The sequence below is a fragment of the Fistularia commersonii genome, chromosome 7 (genome assembly GCF_037954325.1).
Source record: "Fistularia commersonii isolate RoL2024-O1a breed Wild chromosome 7, RoL_Fcom_v1.0, whole genome shotgun sequence".
Taxonomy (NCBI): domain Eukaryota; kingdom Metazoa; phylum Chordata; class Actinopteri; order Syngnathiformes; family Fistulariidae; genus Fistularia; species Fistularia commersonii.
This window is the reverse complement of record NC_141290.1, coordinates 13,893,578-13,911,924: the sequence shown is the minus strand read 5'-3', so window position 1 is coordinate 13,911,924 and position 18,347 is coordinate 13,893,578. Positions and strand designations below refer to the sequence as shown.

Here is an 18,347-nt window from a genome sequence, read left to right as displayed (position 1 = left end):
GAATACCATTAACTCAGAATTCGGATTTAATATACCTGCATTTATACAAATAAATATGACGCATATACTAGATCAAATCTAGGGAATGGCTATCCTGCCAATGTTTTAAATGTCAATTTTGCATGTAAGAACGTGATATTGCTTGCCGAGTTGAGTGCCTCACTGGTAGATTCCCGCTCCTCCCATCACACATTACTACCTGAGAAAAGCAGACTCCCCTTCCGCGAATACCCAAAAAGATGTTTCAAGAAATGTCTAAAACTTCCAGTGCAAAAGTGCCGTTGAATAGGTGGAGAAATGGTCGGCAATATAACCGAACATGTCATCTGGACACAAATAAAGTCCGGAGGGTCATTTATATTGACGGAACCGTTTTGGAAGCAAGTTTGAACAGGTAAGGTATATCAAAAAAATCCGCAGTCCAAGGAAAAGCTTTAAGGTGAATGCTTTTAATGATGACACTGACACTGGCAAGGAAGCGTTTGAGTTACGATAACAGTTAGTCGATAATGTTAAACTAGTCCTGATCGGCGATGTATGTGTTTGTTTGTTTCATTCTTTTGTTTGTTTGTTTTTTTGTTTGTTTGTTTGTGAATTGAGCCGCTCCCTGCTTTTGCGCATGCGCGGATACGCACACCAACTACTTAACCGAAACAAAACAATATACAAAGGTCATCTCATTGGGGTATACGAGCCGGTGAATTGATATAAGGTGCGTATGCGGTGAATACAGATTAGAATAAAATGCAATTAAACAAACGAAGCAAGACAAAGTCACAACAGTGACAAGAGTGAGGGGGAGAGGGAGAAACATAAAACTGGGTGGTGTGTTCGTGGTAGTGTCCAGTTTTCCGACCAATCATCGTGAAGGGATTTAAGCCTCCAGCACCTGCAGCTCTCACAACACTTGTTGCGCTCCGGACGGACGGGACTGTGAGTGTGGATGACCGCCGTGTTCTCGGGTGGGGGCTTGCACAACGGGTGTCACAGCTGCCACACGCACACTGCTTAACACACCGCGGGGAGAAATACAGCCATGATTCACCCACGGACTCTCAGGATGGACTATAACAAAACCACGCGAGTTTTGTGCGTGGTGGGATCCGAGCTCAATGCGACCCTCCACAGGTAGGTAATTACACATTTACTTCACCTCCACCACGGCTTCCAACAGTATCCATCATAACTTTACTCAGATCGAGCAAAAAATAACTGTAATTATTAAATAGTATTAGAAGGATCAAACCTGGAAAAACTTTTTTGAAATATTCATAAATGCAGTAGTTTATCCCCTAACACGTTGGTTTTATCATCGACACTGTCTAAAATGTAAAAGATTGGTGGGGTGAAGAATGTTGAACAACTGTTTCATAATGGTCAAGCTGAAATTCTGATATGTCAACAGCACGGGTAGTTGCACCGTCAGTTTGTTTTATTTTTTTGTGAGCAAAGTGGAAATTCAACAGCCTTCTATTGTTGCTGTTCAACAGTAGATACTTTGTTGGCCTAAAGAAATGCAGGCTGTCTGTTGTGCCAAATGCCAGCCTCCACACACAGCTCACTCAGACTGGATTACAGATCAGACAGATGGTGAAAGCATTTCATATCTGTACCTCCAGAGACTGATATGTTTCCCATGATGCAGCTATATTTTGTGTCCGTAATATATATATACCTATATATATATATATAGGTATATGGTTGAGTTATATAAATAGGCATCCATATTTAGACATTTACAGTCATAGTAAATTTTCTTCCAACAGTATATCCACACCCCACACACGGTTGAAACAATGTGTATAAACAGAAATAAGATGACTCATGGAATATGTCTAGAGGCAATTATGTTGGTGTCAGGTATCTTGCTGTTCAATGGGAATATCCTTACACCCTAAAAGTGTGTTTCATGGCAGAGAGATATGATATGTGGTATCTAGGTATTTGGTTTTGGTAGAAACAAGACCTACCTTTTGGGGAAGGGTGGTTTGAGGATCTTGGCGTGTTTGGGCAAGTTGTGCTGCTGGGGCTCTGGTTGAAGATGGCCAGTTGTTATTGTAGTTCTCTATGAAAGGGACAAGAAACATGTGTCTCTGAGCATTTATTTGCTTTGACTTAACAAAACATTTTGGAATCTCAAGGGGTCCAATATTTAGCATACAGTATGAGACACAGAAATGGTCAGTAGAAAAAGTAAGCTGAGACTGGACTTTGTTGTGAAGTCTCAGCTCAAGCAGGTAAACCTGTAAAATTGAACATTTTCATATGTTCCAATATTGTTTTTAAGAGATAAGAATGTATCACAGAATGCAAGTTTAATGAATGCCAGACTTTAATAGGGGCTAACAATGTAGCAACACACCAAAAGCAAATAAAACCAAGAGCTGTAATCACTATGCCAGGCACACATGAGATATCGTGCAGCTTCTCTTTTCCTTAAACCTTTTGAACTTCCTTATTGTAAAAATGAGCAATCTTTTAGTTGTGCAAAAGGAGCTTCTCCTCATGTTGTTGGTGTTGTCCAGGTTCTCTGGTTTTCTCTCACAGCCCAAAAACATGCTGTAGGTTAACTGGAGACTTTAAATTGCCCATATGTTTGAATAAGGGAGTGAATGGTTGTTTGTCTCTGTGAAGGACTGGTGACTGGTCCAGCATGATCCCTGCCTCTGACTCAATGGCAGTTGTATGACCCTGACTGGGAAATAAGTGGCATAGATAATGAATGACTATTATAACCAATGCAAAGACAGTAACTCTGATTTATACATTAAGTATTGCTAATATTGTTCTACCTACTTGTAGTTGAGAGTTTTTGATTTTGTTACATCACCCTTCTTACAACAATTCTAACTATGTAGTGTAGTCCTGATAGCCAAAGGTTGAATTCACAATATCCTCACCTTTATTTAGATAAAAGCAAGTTTATATATTCGATTTTTCTAGTGAATTTTTTGTGCCTTTTGACAGAAATAATTATGCAGGCTCCAGCTTGTACCTTCAACACTGGGGAGTAAATGGCAGATTAAAATTTGTTTTCTAAAACAAAAGCCTTCCCTCATGTGGAAGCTCCTGCTGTTATGTAAACAGATCACAATATGAAGATGGGTCTTTTTTTTTCGCCTAGGAGTGCCCCACCTAACTCCAAGTTCTTCTCCGTCAAGTGCACCCCCAACGTCAGGTACAACATCACCCCCTCACCTCAGGAGACGTACCATCTCTCCCCCATTCCTCTCAATGGAAACTCTGCACTGCTCATCACCATGCCTCAGGCCAGCCTGTATGAGAACGATGCAAAGGTAAGATGAAGTGAATGAGGTCATTGTGTACCAAAACAAGTGTCATTTGCCTTTCTCCAATGGGCTCCTCAGAAACCAAAGGTACTGTTGTCATATCAACCATTTAAGTGATAATGAAAAATGAATAAAAATAATAAATATTTAAATAAATAATAATGTAATGATTAGAGCATAAAATCAATGTAAAGATAAACATGTTATTTAGAGCTTAAGGACTGAATTGTGATCAGAACTGCTTTCATCGGCTTCGAAACCAATAGTTTGCTATTGGTTGTCTTGTTAACTTCATGACCAACATTCAACCAAATATTTAAGTAGAGAAGATAAATAAATCTGGTTTCATAAAAAGTGAATTGTGAAATTTTGAATCTGAAGAAGATATTGGCCAAGAGGATTCTTTCAGTATTTTATTATATTGACTGGTTAAATAGAGCTTAATCTCATTTTATAAACAATGCAAACTCATAAGATTTGTATTCGTGCATTTCTTGAGAAATCCCTTCCAAATATATGTTTACGTGTCTTGTGCTTTTATCTCATGAGCTTTCTGTCCTGTACTATGGAGAGAATAAACAAGTTTTGGGGAAAGCAGTCCTACACCTGACAGCCCTTGGTAAGTTTTAACATTGAGTTTGTATTGTATTAAAAACCAGCGAATATGAGATTAAGCTAGTTCAGGTCATTGGGGTACTCCGTCAATTCACCAATATAATAAGCCCTTTATTTTCATGATGCAGAGATTTCACTTGACGTGGATGCTGACAGAGATGGCATCGTGGAGAAAAACAATCCCAACAAGGTCAGTCCAAGTGTGCCAGTAGCAACGATTATGGCAATGTCTAATTACCTAAGAATTTTCAGTTTATCTTGGTCATTCAGTCCATAATGATTTTGAGAATATCAACTCAGTATAAATTATTTGCCTGAAGCGAATGCAAGGACACCGTTACGTGAATGGAATGACTTCTGCACGTAATAATTTGAGAGGTTTTCATCCTGGTTATTTGGATCCTTCTATAAAAAACATTTATCTGCAGGGCTGCTGGGAAATAATGAGAATGCCTTATCCATCATTGATACAGGATCACAGGATCAGAGAATGTTTCAAAACATAAACCTTTATTGAGAACGAATAAGTCTGCTTTAAAAATCCTTCATTCCTTAGGGAATAGTCACTAATTTTCATGTCGCATGTGGCTAGATCTAGACCCAAGAGCAGAGAGAGTTGGAAAGGAGTGTTATTTAATGTTGAATGTTGTCATCTGGAAAAGATCTTCATACTATGGATCGCTGAAAGTAATGGAGCAGGTGAGCCGGTCTGTCCCTGAGTGGCAACAAGCACACTTTTCATTACTCTAAACACTGGTGTAAATATTGGAAAAGCCCAGACCACATTGCAATTTTGTAGAGGGTGTCAGCCATTTAGCCATTGTGGCGGGGTTCGGTCTTAGCTGTCCCTGAGACAGTATGTACACCAGAAAGCTAAAGGTTGGGGTCATGATACTCACTTCTCCGGTTTCTCTTGGGAACATGAGACAACCAGGATGTCAACCAGGTAAACAAAAAGGTGGTGGAGCATGTCTGTCTAGTTTATCAAAGCTTGGAAAACGGCATGGGAAGTGATCAGGCCTTCCCCCGGTTCTAGGTGAGAAAGCTTGGAGGCAACTGCTGGTGTATTTGGCACCGATAGGTCAATCCGGCCATCATAAGGTTAGTCGGGGGAGGGATTAGGCAAGGTACTTACTGAACACCATTGCCAGGTCATGGTATGCAGGGGGAACTAGAGACCGATCGGAAGGGTGGCTCAGAGGCCACTGACACTCCAATTAGTAATGGATGCAGGTCTTGGAGGAGGATGCAGACCAAGCTGTTAAAACGACTGCATTATCAGCACAGTTTTTTTTTTTTTTATAAAATGCACTCTTTTTTTGCCCATTTCTTCTGGTAGTGAGTTTTGCTAAAATGGAAAAGTGGCTTTATTGATTGACCAAGACCATCTAGTCAGGTTATCTCAGTTGAGCTCCGTCTTCCAAGGCTGAGACAATATCCATTGTTTGCTCACCTCAGCAACAGATAGCATAACTAGTTAGACAAGTGGTCCGGAACTTGCTTTGTGTGTGGGTCTGAAGCAGCTGTCTCCAGGGCTGCGGGTACCTATTATATGCTCTTGGAGTCAATAAGACCCATTTGATATACTGTGTTGGTAGCAAGATTTGTCATTTTTTTTCTATGTATTCTTTCCATTTACTTATTTTCCCTGAATTGTCTATGGATCAACATAAAGCATTTGTTAAACTTAAGATTTCTATGCAACCCTAGGCATCGTGGAAATGGGGTCCTAAGGGACACGGGGCCATCCTGTTGGTAAACTGTGACTCAGAAAGGTCCTATTGGAGGTCTCCAGACAGCGAGCGGGACACTGTCGACAAAGTGTCAGGTACAAGTGCCATAGACGTGTTATACACATTCAAACAGTGCACCTGACTTTAGGCTCTCAAAAAGAACATTTGGTATTAATAGGCATTAAGTGTCACTGGGACATCCATAACTTGTAGCTTGGCCCTGTAATAAAATGATATGCAAAGGAGGAAAATTTTATCATTAGAGGGAACAAAGAGTTAGACTAAGAAAATCAAGAAACAATCCCAATTCTTATGCTGGATGCAAGCTGCAAATACCACACCATGGAATGTGATTTACTGACCATCCTATCTGAATTAACTCCTTTTTAGTATAGTTTAGTGTAGTATATTTATGTAGAATTAACCTTCAGATCCCCTCTTATCTATTCAGTGGCACAGGCTCGTTGGTTAATAAATCCTGACAGTCAATGAAAATTGTGAAGTTAAGTGTGATCAAACAAATCATACATGTACATTTTTCTCATGCTGAGAAAATACGCATTTATACTCAAGGTATTAGACCGTCAATGGGTTAAAGTGCTGATATAGTTTACTAGATAAAGTGCCACTGCCAAAGGCGAAGGATGATAAAGTATCGCCATAAAAAAACTTTGAACGTTAATGTTAGTCATGAGTTGCATTCACCCAGCCTGGTAAATTTGTACTGTATATAATTATGCACAATAGCTCCAGTGGGTAAAGTTCATGTTCACTTTAGAGACTTTCTTTTTTTCTTACCAACAAAAAGCCCAAACACTTTATAATTCAACTACCAGTGTTCCAAATATTCTTCATATGGTTTAAAGATAAATTCTAGATTTTTTTTGATTAGGGAAAAGGGGATTGTGCAATAATAACTTCTAAGTGTCCATATAAGAATTGTTGTTTTTGTGCAATTTGACAGTAATATGAGGCAATAAAAAACCTGCATGATATCTAATTACATATCATAGTTCTATATATGTTTATATAACAAATTTGTCATCAGCTGATGTGATTTTGCATCATTTCAAATTGTAACTATTGCCAGCACTAACATTAGCAGTACCAATGCTTTCCCCTGTCAAAATTGATCTTTTATGTAACAATACAACAACATCCACCACTTTTGCACTAATTTTTCTTTTTCCAGTTTGAAATTGTTTTGGCTGCATTTCAAATTTTTTTTTTCGCACAATGCAAGTCAGACTCATCCAAGTTTCTCGAACAAAAGAAATCAAAGCAGGGTGAATATGTCACTCTGTGCGAGCGGAAAGATATTATACTGTCCACATTTCATACCAGCCTATGTGCAAACATGTCTGTACTGTTAGTGACTGAGTAAGCAACTCAATTCCGCCTCTGGAAAAATGCAGATCTGAAAGACATGTCTGTCATGGTACTGAGGACCAGGGGCCCGGCCAAGCTTCCAGAGGGCTACAAACTCACCATGCACATCTCCCAGGGTGATGCAGAGAGCGTCAGAGTCTTCAGGCCCAGATCCTCTGATCTTTTGAATAACAACATAAGTGAGTAAATACAAAGGGCGAGGAAGCCCTGAGCCAGATGATGAAACATGTAAGTAATGCTGTTGTTCGTTTCCTTTTTTTTTTTTTTTTTTTTTTACATCAGTGACAAGAGTGTTTAGTTTCTTCATAAGGGACTATCCACTGGTGTTGAGCAGCAAGATCTTGTCTCAGGAGGTGCCTTACCTTGGCGGCACGGCAGAAATGAACTTTCATGTGGAGGGCCTCAGGTTTCCGGACAAAGACTTTGATGGGCTGATCAGCATCAATCTCAGTCTGTTAGAGCCAATCTCTGATGTAAGAACTGCAAAAACAGATCCTCCAATGAATTGATTCTTATTTATCATTTGGTGTATAACAAAGATGGCATTTGACCTATTTAATGCAAATGTCTAAACTTTTTCCTTTTAAACTAGTTTACTTGAGCGTCAACAAGTCGGTCAAACACCACCATTCCACCTAATGTATTGGAGGTCATATTGAAATTGACCTCATATTTCAGTTCCCCTCTTGATAACAACACCTGTTATTATAACATCAGATGTAGTCATAGAAAAAATATACATAAAGTAACTTTATTTGACCTTAAGGAACTTCTTCTTTTTCTTCTTTACTCTTCGGCTTTTACCTTTAGGGGTGGCCACAGCAAATCAACCTTCTCCGTCTAACCCTATTCTCTGTCCTCTCTCACACCAACTACCTTCATATCCTCTATCACTACATCCATAAATCTTCTCTGTGGTCTTCCTCGAGACCACCTGCCTGGCAGCTCCAATTCCAGCATCTGTCTCCCAATATATTCGCTCTCCCTCCTCTGTACATGGCTAAACCATCTCAGTCGACAAGGAACAATATCAGGATATAAATAATACAATACACAAAGAAAGTCAGACACACACACAAACGCAAACACACACACACACACACACACACACACACACACACACACACACACACACACACACACACACATATACACTCTGTATACACAACACACATGTGTTGTAGCAATAGGTTTTATGCTGACTGGGTGATCTTTAACATGTGTTACAGGAGTCCTGATCTGCTTGTCATGAAATAAATCTTCTCAAATCAGTCTTATCATTGATCCATTGTATATAACATTTTCTCGTTAATCTTATGTGACTTAGCTTTTTGTTTAGACAAATTTTTACTGTTAACCATTTTCGGATTCCACTGTCAGCATCTCAAGTGGGAATGAACATCATCTGCCTAAAACTGGAATTACTTAGCTTGTAGCTTCAAGTATTTAAAACTGCAATCTGTGTAAATCAATCTCAAACTCAGCAGCCTGTTGTGTTTTGACAGGGTCTCCCGGAGACTCCCATTTTCACAGACAAAGTTGTTTACAGAGTGGCTCCCTGGATCATGACACCCAACACTCTCCAGCCAGTGGAGGTTTTTGTGTGCAGGTAAAAGCCCAGAATTTTTGATGAAATTACAGTACTTGCTCATTTAAATGTTGCCCATCAGGAAAGGTGTTTGCTCAATGGCACTGCGTCTTTGCTGGTCTAACTCCTCAGCACGTCTGACAACTATCAGTTCCTGAAAGGGATGAAGAACCTTGTTGCCAGCTGTGGACACAAGCTCAAGATCTGTCACGAGTACATGAACAGAGGAGATCGCTGGATGCAGGTGCATGTTTTTAATGTGGATTTGAAATTGACCTCACAAGCCGTAATGTGGCCTCTGTCACACTTTCAGCTTTTTGGCAAGATTATTTATTTATTTGTATTCAAAATTTTAATTTCTCTGTAAAGAACCGAGAACCAAGTGACGTAATGCAAAACCCAGCCTCACAAAAGATTTAAATGATAAAGTATAACTTGCTTGAGATAATATGGCGAAAACAAAATCACAATATTCATAAGTTCCATTTTTGCTACCAGTATATACAGTATTCAGAATTTTGGTGGAAGATTGGAAGTCTCAATTCTACTAACATCAGACAGTGTGTGAGATAATCTAAGACTTCATAACACTTTTCCATTAATAATACTTGCATATTATTTGCATAATGATACATCCACTAGGAAAATCTGGAAAGATTTGTATATTGTATATTGTAAATCGTCACTTTTTTCATTTGACTCTTTGTTTTTGTTTTTTTTTCATATTCTAATATCTGTCAAATGCCAGATATAAAATAATACATACATAACTTCAGAATTTTGATGGAAGATTGGAAGTCTCAATTCTCCTCCTTGCATGATCATGATGGGTCCATCTCATCCACACCAGTTCTTTTAACCCTGTCATAATAAAAGAGAAAGAAAGAAGTGTTAGAATAAAGGTGACAGATTCCTTAGAAAACCAGCCACAGCTGGAAACACACCTCCCACCTCAAATAATACAAACTGACTCTAACAAAATAATAGCAGATAAGGCAGAGCAGAACGTGAAAATCTCTCAATCAAAATAAAATGATATGTTTCAGGACGAAGTGGAATTTGGTTATATCGACGCACCTCATCACCGGTTTCCAGTAGTTCTGGATTCTCCCCGAGACGGAGACCTCAGGGACTTTCCGTCTAAAGAGCTACTGGTAAAGAGACACAAAGTTCTATCCAACTAGACGAGCATACTGGGAAAGCTGCCACGACTTTATTTGATTCAGTACATGTTTTCAGGGCCCGGACTTCGGGTATGTGACGAGAATGGCCCACAAAGAAACTGTCAGCAGCCTGGACTCGTTTGGAAACCTGGAGGTTAGTCCTCCCGTCTGTGTGAATGGAAAAGATTATCCCCTGGGCAGAATCATCATCGGAGTTGCCTTTCCTACGTGAGTTTGTTGAAGATTCTAAGATAAGTCTCCAAGTTACTGGAAAATATTAATTTGAACAAGAGGCTTTTCGGAGAAGAAATAAATCTATCGCTCGGGAGGGAAGAGCAGTGAACAAATCTGTTTTCTTCTTTCTGAAGGGCAACCAAAGGACGGAACATGACCAAAGTTGTTCAAGACTTCCTTTGGGCCCAAAAGGTTCAGGAGCCCATTGCCTTGTTTTCTGACTGGCTTTCTGTTGGTCACGTCGATGAATTCATGACTTTTGTTCCTGCACCTGACAGAAAGGTAGACACTCTCTGCTACTAAACTAAACAAATGTGGATTAGCAATTTGAAGCCTCTAACTTCTAGGGGCGTCTGACACTTTACTTCCAAAATAATGTATCTCACACAATCGTTTTTTTGAACTACCATATGTATATTGGTCTTCTGAGCCGTGCTTTGTCTGGCCCTTCACCTGGGACCTGGGATTGTACAAAGGACAGCAGACAGCCACTGTTACTTTTACGTTTTGTGTTTGTGTTTGCAGGGCTTTCGGCTGCTGCTAGCCAGCCCAGATGCCAGCTACAAACTTTTCAGAGGCTTACAAAACAATGGCCATGGAGAAGCCAAACTGTTTGAGGGTCTGTTTCTCTTTTACTGGACTTATTATGGCACAATCCTGTTCTTAATAACTAAAGAAAGTCACCAAATGTGTCCAAACTTTCATCTTTGCTTCTAAAAAGGTCGTAAAGATGAAGAACAGATTACAGTGGATGAGATACTTAATGATCAAAGTCTTCTAGCTGAAAATAACTATGTGCAGGTGAGCTGAATTATTAATTTAGATTTGCCATTTCTCATCAGGAAAGAAAAAGAAAATTGTGACAAATGTCGGCGGAGCTATAATAAACCTATGTGTGCTTCAGGCGTACTCCTCAGTGTGAAGCCAAATGTGTTGTATATGTCATTCCATGGGCATTAATGTGGTGTCTCCACTCATTAGTAAAGGATTTCCGCAGGATTTTGGAAACTGTGGCTGCAGGGATTTGCCTGCATTCGGCCAAAAGGGCATTAGCGGGGTCCGTCACTAATGTGGGGCAGGTTTACATTCATGATCCCAAAGGTGTCAATGTCAGGGGTCTTTACAGGTCAAACCTCAGGCCGTCACTTCCCCCAACTAGTTATTACATTGGTCTAATTTAAAAGGCAACTTAATCAGATTGTTTATTGTGCTCCATAGAACTAATAAATTCGACTCATCTTAAGGATGTTTTATGAGTATATTGTCATTTCATTCAACTAGAATTTAGGGATTCAGGCCACAAAATCAGATGCGACCTCCAAACTCTCCCAGCTGAAAGTGTCAAATTAAGTCATTGGGACGCTTATCTTTGCCCTATGGAATCGACCCAGACAGCCACCCGAGCTCTGGAGGCCTTCCACGGTGGTCAATGGCTAAGTGCGAGTCAGTCCTGTGCTTGAGAATTCAAAAGCTTGGTATACTGTATATAATATTTGATAATCAATTATTCAAATGCAATAAAAACACTGAACGAAGTACATGCATCAGAGATGATCCCCATCCCTGGGCTCCATGTAGGCAGTGAGGCTCCTGGACAAACACCCATTGACCCACTCACATGCTCAGTTGGGTTGACACAATGCATTCTGATAGAAAGTTGTCCAGGCATAAGCCAAACATGGATTTGTCCATTAGATGCTCAGGTAGTGGGTAGTGATTCAAAACATCAGTGTGTCAGATAATCTAAGACAGGTGGGCAAACAACGGCCCGCGGGCCAAATCCGGCCCATTGATCTTTTTAATCGGGCCCGCCAAAGATTGTTACAAAAATCATACTAGCTTTGAATGATTGAATGATTGAATCAATGAATGTGGAAGCTCAAACAGGAGATTATTTCATTTTTGGAGCTACTTGAGAACACTTGAGAATTTTCCTGAGCTGAATGACACAGATTGGCTTTGTGATTTAGCCTTTACTGTGGACATACTGACACACATTAATGAGTTGGATGTGAAGCTACAAGGGAAAAACCGTGAAATGCATGCAAACGTAGGAGCCTTCAAAACCAAGCTGGTTTTATTTTCAAAGCGAATGTCAGACTAGTCTGATATGTACTGTTAACGAATGCTTTTTTTTTTATATGTATCTTATCTTATGCTGACCCGGCCCATCTGTCAACTTTTAAAAGTCAATGCGGCCCCTTAGCCAAACAGTATGCCCACCACTGATCTAAGACTTCATAACCCTTTTACATTAATAATACTTGCATATTATTTGCATAATGATACATCCTTTGGGAAAATCTGGAAAGATTTATATATTGTAAATTGTCCCTGCACTTTTTTCAATTCACCCTTTGTTCTGTTTTTTTTTATTTTTTTTATTTAAAGATAAGAAACTGCTCAAATATGCATCAAAATCGATGCTGTCTAAATATTGACTATAATCCTCCCCTAAAACCCCCTGAGCATTTAACAGTGTAATGAACACTACATAATTCATCCATTTGTTAAACGAACAACATCGCTTTTATGTATGAATATGTGTGTGTGTATGTGTATGTGTATGTGTATACATATATATATATACAAAATGTATACACACACACACACATATTCATATATACATACTTAGATGTATAGATATATATAAATATATTCCTTTTTTGTTCGTATATTTGTTTTTATTTCCAGAAAAAGAATGGGTTTGAAGAAAGCGTTATGTTCTTTGATGTTTTACCTCTCCGGTTCCCCAGAGCTGCATTGACTGGAACAGGGACGTGCTGAAAAGAGAGCTGGGCTTGGATGAGATGGACATCATCGACCTGCCGATCCTCTTCAAATTACAGGAGAATGGTGATCATGTTTACAGAGCAGTGGCATACTATCCTGACATGGTAAGATCGCTAGTTAAAAGTGCGGGACGTCAAGGGTTCCAGAAGTGTTCTTTTCTATAGTTCTTCCTTGCTATTTCCCTGGACTATTTCTGGACTATTTTTGCTCGATGGCTAAAAAAACTCTAAAACTCCATGGGATAATCTCTTACATTCTCAGAAGCAATGACAAATGTATCAGTCTTAATCTGAAAGTTGTTAGTTTTGTCGATGCTCCCTTGGTCTGAGGGGAGGTCTGAAAAGTGTCTAAACAGAGTGACACAGTCAAATGGAAACATTCAAATTTGATTGGTTGATTTTGGGCTCTGCGCTGGCTAGAAGCAGAGAAGCGCTGTGAATAACATTCCAGGAAAACTTGAACTATTCTAGGACATTTGACCTTTTGATTGTGTCATGTTCCACGTTTCCCATGACTGGAAAATTTGGTCAATAATTTTCCAAGTTTTCCATGGCTCTTGTAAACCCTGATATCAATCTGTTTTTTTTGTAAGTTAATGTTGAGTGTTACTCCATATATTCCACGGATATATTCCCAAAAATGTTGCTTTGATCATCTGGCGCTAACCTAAAGAAATACTGTACGGTGATAATCTGACACAAGTGGTTGTCCCATCTTTTAAAAGATATAAGAAGTAGGAAGGGCAAGCATTATCAGGTACCTCTACTTATGCACACATACTCATTACTTCACTTGATTGTATCATATTACCAGGTGAACATGATCGTTTTGGGGAAAAACCTTGGCATCCCGAAGCCGTTTGGCCCCCGGGTGAACGGACGCTGTGCGCTGGAGGCCGAGATGTGCTCTCTGATGGAGGGCCTTGGCCTCAGCTGCACATTCATCGATGACTTCGCCTCCTACCACAAACTTCTAGGAGAGGTCCACTGTGGCTCCAATGTCCTCAGGGAGCCATTTGAGTTCAAGTGGTGGAATGTGGAGGTGTGAACAGAAAATGGTCAACGTGACAGCTGGTTAAGAAGAAAGGAGTAACAATTCATTAAAAAAAGTACACTTTTCCAGAGAAACATATATTGCATTCACATTGCACAACTTTTCTTAAACGATTATCTGTCAACATTTCATAAAAAAAACAGGGTTTTAGTATCCTGTTTACATCTTCATCTTTATTAAACGTATCTGCTGGCTTTATTTACAATGAGCATGTAAAGCAATATTTACAAATGAGGGCTCAAGCCGACTGAAGAGACAAGAACGGAAATACAATCATTTCAAAAAACTGAGCAAATACAAGATTTTCTCCCAGTCTGTTGCACTATTGCTTGGCCAGGAGCGCACAGTGCAAGCACATTTAAGTTAATTGAACCACGTGGCAGAGTGCTATATTAATATACAACCACAAGAGGGCGCAATCCATCTACTCTGATATTACCAGGGGTGGGGGGGGGGTGTCAACGAAATGTTTCGTCATGAGCTTGAATTCAAGAGTTGTCACAGTAATAGATGTGTACTACTGATTTGTTTGACTTTTTTTAAATGTTATTTGCAGAATCTTAATTTCCTCTGAGTGCTCTATAACAATTAAAAAAAACTCGACAGTCCAGTGTATTTTTTTCTTTGCTGCTTTTACTTTGGCCTATGGATGTTTCTTTTTATATTTGTTAGTCAGGTCCCATTTAAGGGTTTCATGTAGGATAGGTTGGGGGGTTGGCACTGCTGAAACCTTGAGTTGGATTGCTCAGCTTCTGAATCAGTCATTTCGTTGTTCCATGGCTGTGATGAGGTCTACTGTTGGGATCTGGTGAACCCTCAAAGTTCAGGCCTTAAGAAAGGACACCAACTTTCTTCCCTTCCCCTACACTATCATGAAGTGTGTGTCTTATCTGTCTTTTTTTCTGAAGAATATCTTCTGCTCTGTGTCCCCTGACCGAGGAAAGCAGACATGGGCCATTTGGTGTAATCCTAGCTTGTCTACATATTTAATTAAAACACAGGGGGTAAGGAACTTATCCAGCCGCTAACTACACCCCACTGGAGTTGATGTCCTTTTCAAAGGCCTGTATTTTGCCCCCCAGACCAGATCCCAGTCCAGTCTGGACAGCCATATGTAGTAACCACATCACTGATTCAAAAGCTGAGTCTCTGAATCAGTGTCCAATGCTAAGTCCCCCATCATCCAATCTAACACATGAGGAGAAGATGGTACTTTCCTCACTTCAGAAGGATGAGAACATCACCATACTCCGAGCTGACAAAGGTAGGTGCGCAGTAGTGTTGGGTAGAAAAGATCACCCAAGATAGGACAATCTTCTCAGGGACACAACAACATATGAAACCCTGAAACGGGACCTGGTCAGCAAATATGAGAAGAAAGTGGTCAGCTGTCTACAACATCTTCAAAATGTTGCAGCCATAGACAAATCACTTTATCACCAACTATAACCAGGACAATCCTTGCCGTACATTTATGGACAGCTGAAATCTCAGAATCTCAGGGAGTCCCCCTCAGACCCATTGTCAGCAGTATCAACTCTGTTACCTACAACATCGCCAAACACATTGCAAGAATTTTGGTGCCTCTGGTTGGCAATACCACACATCATCTCCAGAACTCACAGGATTTTGCAACCTAGGTCGGACAGATCCAACTGGACCCAGATGATACCATGGAACCACCAATTAAAGTCCAGTTGCCATGACAAGATTTCCCTCTCACATACTGTAAATGCTTTTATTGGACAATATTTTGTCAGTTCAAACTGAAGAAAAGTTGGAAAAGCTTCGCCTTGAGAATTCATGTAGAACTGCCACCACAGTGTTACCATTCACTAGAGCAAACGTGTGTTAATAACACAGATCTGCTCTGTTTTACATTCAAGCCAACCGGCAAAGTTAAATGCCTTATATATGACGTGACACAATCATTGCAAAGGCATCTTCAGAACGAGTCACAGTGTGATTGATGTTTGGCTAAAAATTGGGATTTCATCCCTCAAAGGTAAAGTTGGAATTGAGGATTGACTTTGAAAACGTATTGTGTACATACATTACACTTTGGAAATTAAAATACGAAACAGGTTTTAATCGATTAGCAAAACGGGCGTTATTTTGGAGATGTTGGCTGCTTTTTTAGTAAATCATAAATCACAGGGACGACATCTCAACATCAAACATGGCACCAGTGTACAGGAGAGAGGGTTTTTTGGCAAAACAAAACAAAAAAAAAAGTTTTACACCATTTAGTAGTACAGTTGTATACAGACACGCACACAGACATCCACACATCCAAACAAACAAACAACCATCAATTCGACAAGTGGTGTATGAAAGAGCATTTGCAGATAAAGTTCTCAACAGCAGGACCTTGAAATGGATACTGAGGATGCTTGTTGCTGGTTTGGACGCTACAGTATATATGTATTTGATGTGAGCTGATTTAGGGTATTTAACCCCCAAATTGCAGTACAAGTACCCTCAAACAACGACATGTCACGAGGCTGTCATTGGTACGACAGTAATCAGGATCCCAAGGAGAACAGATCTTTAAATTAAAATCCGATCATGGCCACAGGGACATGGCACAAAAAAAGAATCAACTTATGCGTACAATATCACAGTGGGGTGTAAAATATACATTAGAAAATGATTTCACTCCTGTGCAACTCTCTTTTTTGAAGACCCACTGCTTCACAAGACCAACACTCAGCAGCTGGTTTACAGGAATCAGTTTCTTTTCAGTCTGAAGACTTGACCCTTTCAGATCCCAATCCATTCAGCAATTTGGACACGTATGAGTGTTTTTAGTAAGACTCAGGAATCTGGGTTCAGTGGCCTGAAGAGGGAGCAGACAGGTGGACAAAACCAGCTGACAGTCAGTAGTGATGCTGCGATGTAGATGTCTCCTTCCCTTAGCCTTGGGCTTGTAGAGAAGGTACCTTGTGGAGCCGGAATGAAGACTATAGGTTGGAACATGTCCATGGAGCTAAGTTTCTGTTGTGATAGGCAGAGGATCCACAACAAACATACAGAGGATGAGATGTCAGTTCCTTGATCCGGCTACTGTCTCAAACTCCTGTTAAGAGTTCAAATCCTTCCTTGGCTCATGTCTTGCAGAAATCCCTGCTCAAGGGAAAGCTAAGACAGAGAAGAGACGTGTAGATGTAAAGTAAGTAAATGTAACAAGGTGAACATGACCGTTAAAAAGATGGCTAAAACACTTAGATCTAAAAATGAAGCTAGGGTTACTTGAAACTTTTCTCTCTGTAACGGGTCTCAAGAGGTCTAATGTAGACATTTTCAGAATGAAAAAAAAAAAAACCTTTGTCTGCAAAATCTCTCAACATTTTTCTTATGAAATATGATAATTTTGTTCTATTTATTGCAAATGAAACATATTGCTTTTTTTGACAGTTGGACCCTCGACTGACTAAGATTTTCAGTGAAATCACTGTAGTATGCATTTTCTGTCACTATTATTTCAAAACATAATGGATAGTGCAGTCAAAATGTATACAAAAGGGGTTCTTTAGACCTACAAGTATTTTGTAATATCACATGTACTAATATTGCAGGCTATAATGCCTTGTGCTAAACTAACTCAGATAAAATGTAATTCAAATAAAAATGACAATCTGTTTAAAAGTGCAGAATTGTAATAATTAAAACTAATTGAATTAATTTCTATGATATTGAAGTGGATTGGGATGAGGAATGGCACCCTGGCGAAGGTTGTCATGAGTTAGCATGGTCATAGGCAAGTTGGCTCCTGTGAAGGGCACGGGCATACTATTGGTGAAGGTGGTGGTAGCAGGTAGATGGTAGCAGCAATACAGGACCCATGTATCCTGGGTCTAGACTTTTTGAAGGTAGCATGCTGCATGCTGTAAAGGGATAGTGAGCTTTCAGGAAAGTCCAGCGGTCACATTGCTTCCCAGGGTTCTTCAAGACAACCCCCTGCCTGTCCGGTGCTGAGTGCCGTGGAGTCTGTCGGTATTCAACCCAACCCTAGACACCAGTTTAAGGTGTCTTTTCCCTAGAGCGGAAATTGATCCTCCAGCCCCAAAGGGAGAGCTCTCCACAGCTGATCCATTACGGCTTTCACCGAGTGAGGAGGAGAGGGTGTTGGTGACTGTGAGAGAGATATGGAGGAAGAATGGGGACGGCCTGGATCCCAGCAGCAGAAACGGCTATGGCAGGTACTGTGGGAGTTTCATGACTGTTTTGCGCAGAGTGATGAGGAGGTGGAGAGAACGCACCAGGCACAACATGAGATAGACATCTGGGGATGCACAACCCATCAAGTCTCATCTTCAGCGCATTCCCCTGGCTTGTCAGCAGGCTTGCGATCAAGTTGTGGTAAAAATGCTGCATGCTGACATCACTGAGCCTTCCTATGGTCCGTGGGCAGCAGCTGTTGTCATGGTGCCAAAGAAGGTGGGCTGGTGACTCTGCTCAGACTCCAGGCCAGTGAATGGGGAGCATA

General features: G+C 40.2%; 2 protein-coding genes across 7 annotated transcripts in view; one reads left to right on the top strand and one right to left on the bottom strand.

The window, feature by feature from the left end:
- The first annotated feature begins 238 nt into the window (after nucleotides 1-238).
- Nucleotides 239-14,466, top strand: padi2 (peptidyl arginine deiminase, type II). 3 transcript variants are annotated; one of them, XM_086149937.1, is made up of 16 exons: nucleotides 239-394; nucleotides 3,125-3,296; nucleotides 3,840-3,909; nucleotides 4,034-4,095; nucleotides 5,616-5,733; nucleotides 7,054-7,206; nucleotides 7,310-7,500; nucleotides 8,533-8,636; nucleotides 8,748-8,859; nucleotides 9,662-9,769; nucleotides 9,855-10,006; nucleotides 10,147-10,294; nucleotides 10,538-10,631; nucleotides 10,734-10,813; nucleotides 12,769-12,909; nucleotides 13,619-14,466. In XM_086149937.1, the coding sequence occupies exons 1-16, from the start codon at nucleotides 240-242 to the stop codon at nucleotides 13,850-13,852; spliced, it is 2,094 nt and encodes a 697-aa protein (XP_086006063.1). In that variant the 5' UTR covers nucleotide 239; the 3' UTR covers nucleotides 13,853-14,466. The 3 variants fall into 3 exon arrangements, with proteins under 3 accessions (XP_086006063.1, XP_086006064.1, XP_086006065.1); XM_086149938.1 differs by lacking the exon at nucleotides 239-394 and adding an exon at nucleotides 899-1,128; XM_086149939.1 differs by lacking the exon at nucleotides 239-394 and adding an exon at nucleotides 957-1,132.
- rap1gapb (RAP1 GTPase activating protein b) overlaps nucleotides 14,328-18,347 on the bottom strand; it is an 88,415-nt gene continuing 84,395 nt past the window's right edge. For all 4 annotated transcript variants that reach the window (XM_086149932.1, XM_086149933.1, XM_086149935.1 and 1 more), the window contains one exon: nucleotides 14,328-16,999. The gene's annotated coding sequence lies outside the window, so the exon portion shown is untranslated. The remainder of the gene's footprint in view (nucleotides 17,000-18,347) is intronic.

What these genes read in the sequence shown, in the direction of transcription:
- padi2 (XM_086149937.1), top strand. Translation starts at nt 240, where the DNA reads ATGTTTCAAGAAATGTCTAAAACTTCCAGTGCAAAAGTGCCGTTGAAT. An exon ending in ATCGGAGTTGCCTTTCCTAC is followed by an intron (nt 10,007 to 10,146) that starts GTGAGTTTGTTG and finishes TTCTTTCTGAAG; the next exon opens with GGCAACCAAAGGACGGAACA. An exon ending in CTGAAAATAACTATGTGCAG is followed by an intron (nt 10,814 to 12,768) that starts GTGAGCTGAATT and finishes CCGGTTCCCCAG; the next exon opens with AGCTGCATTGACTGGAACAG.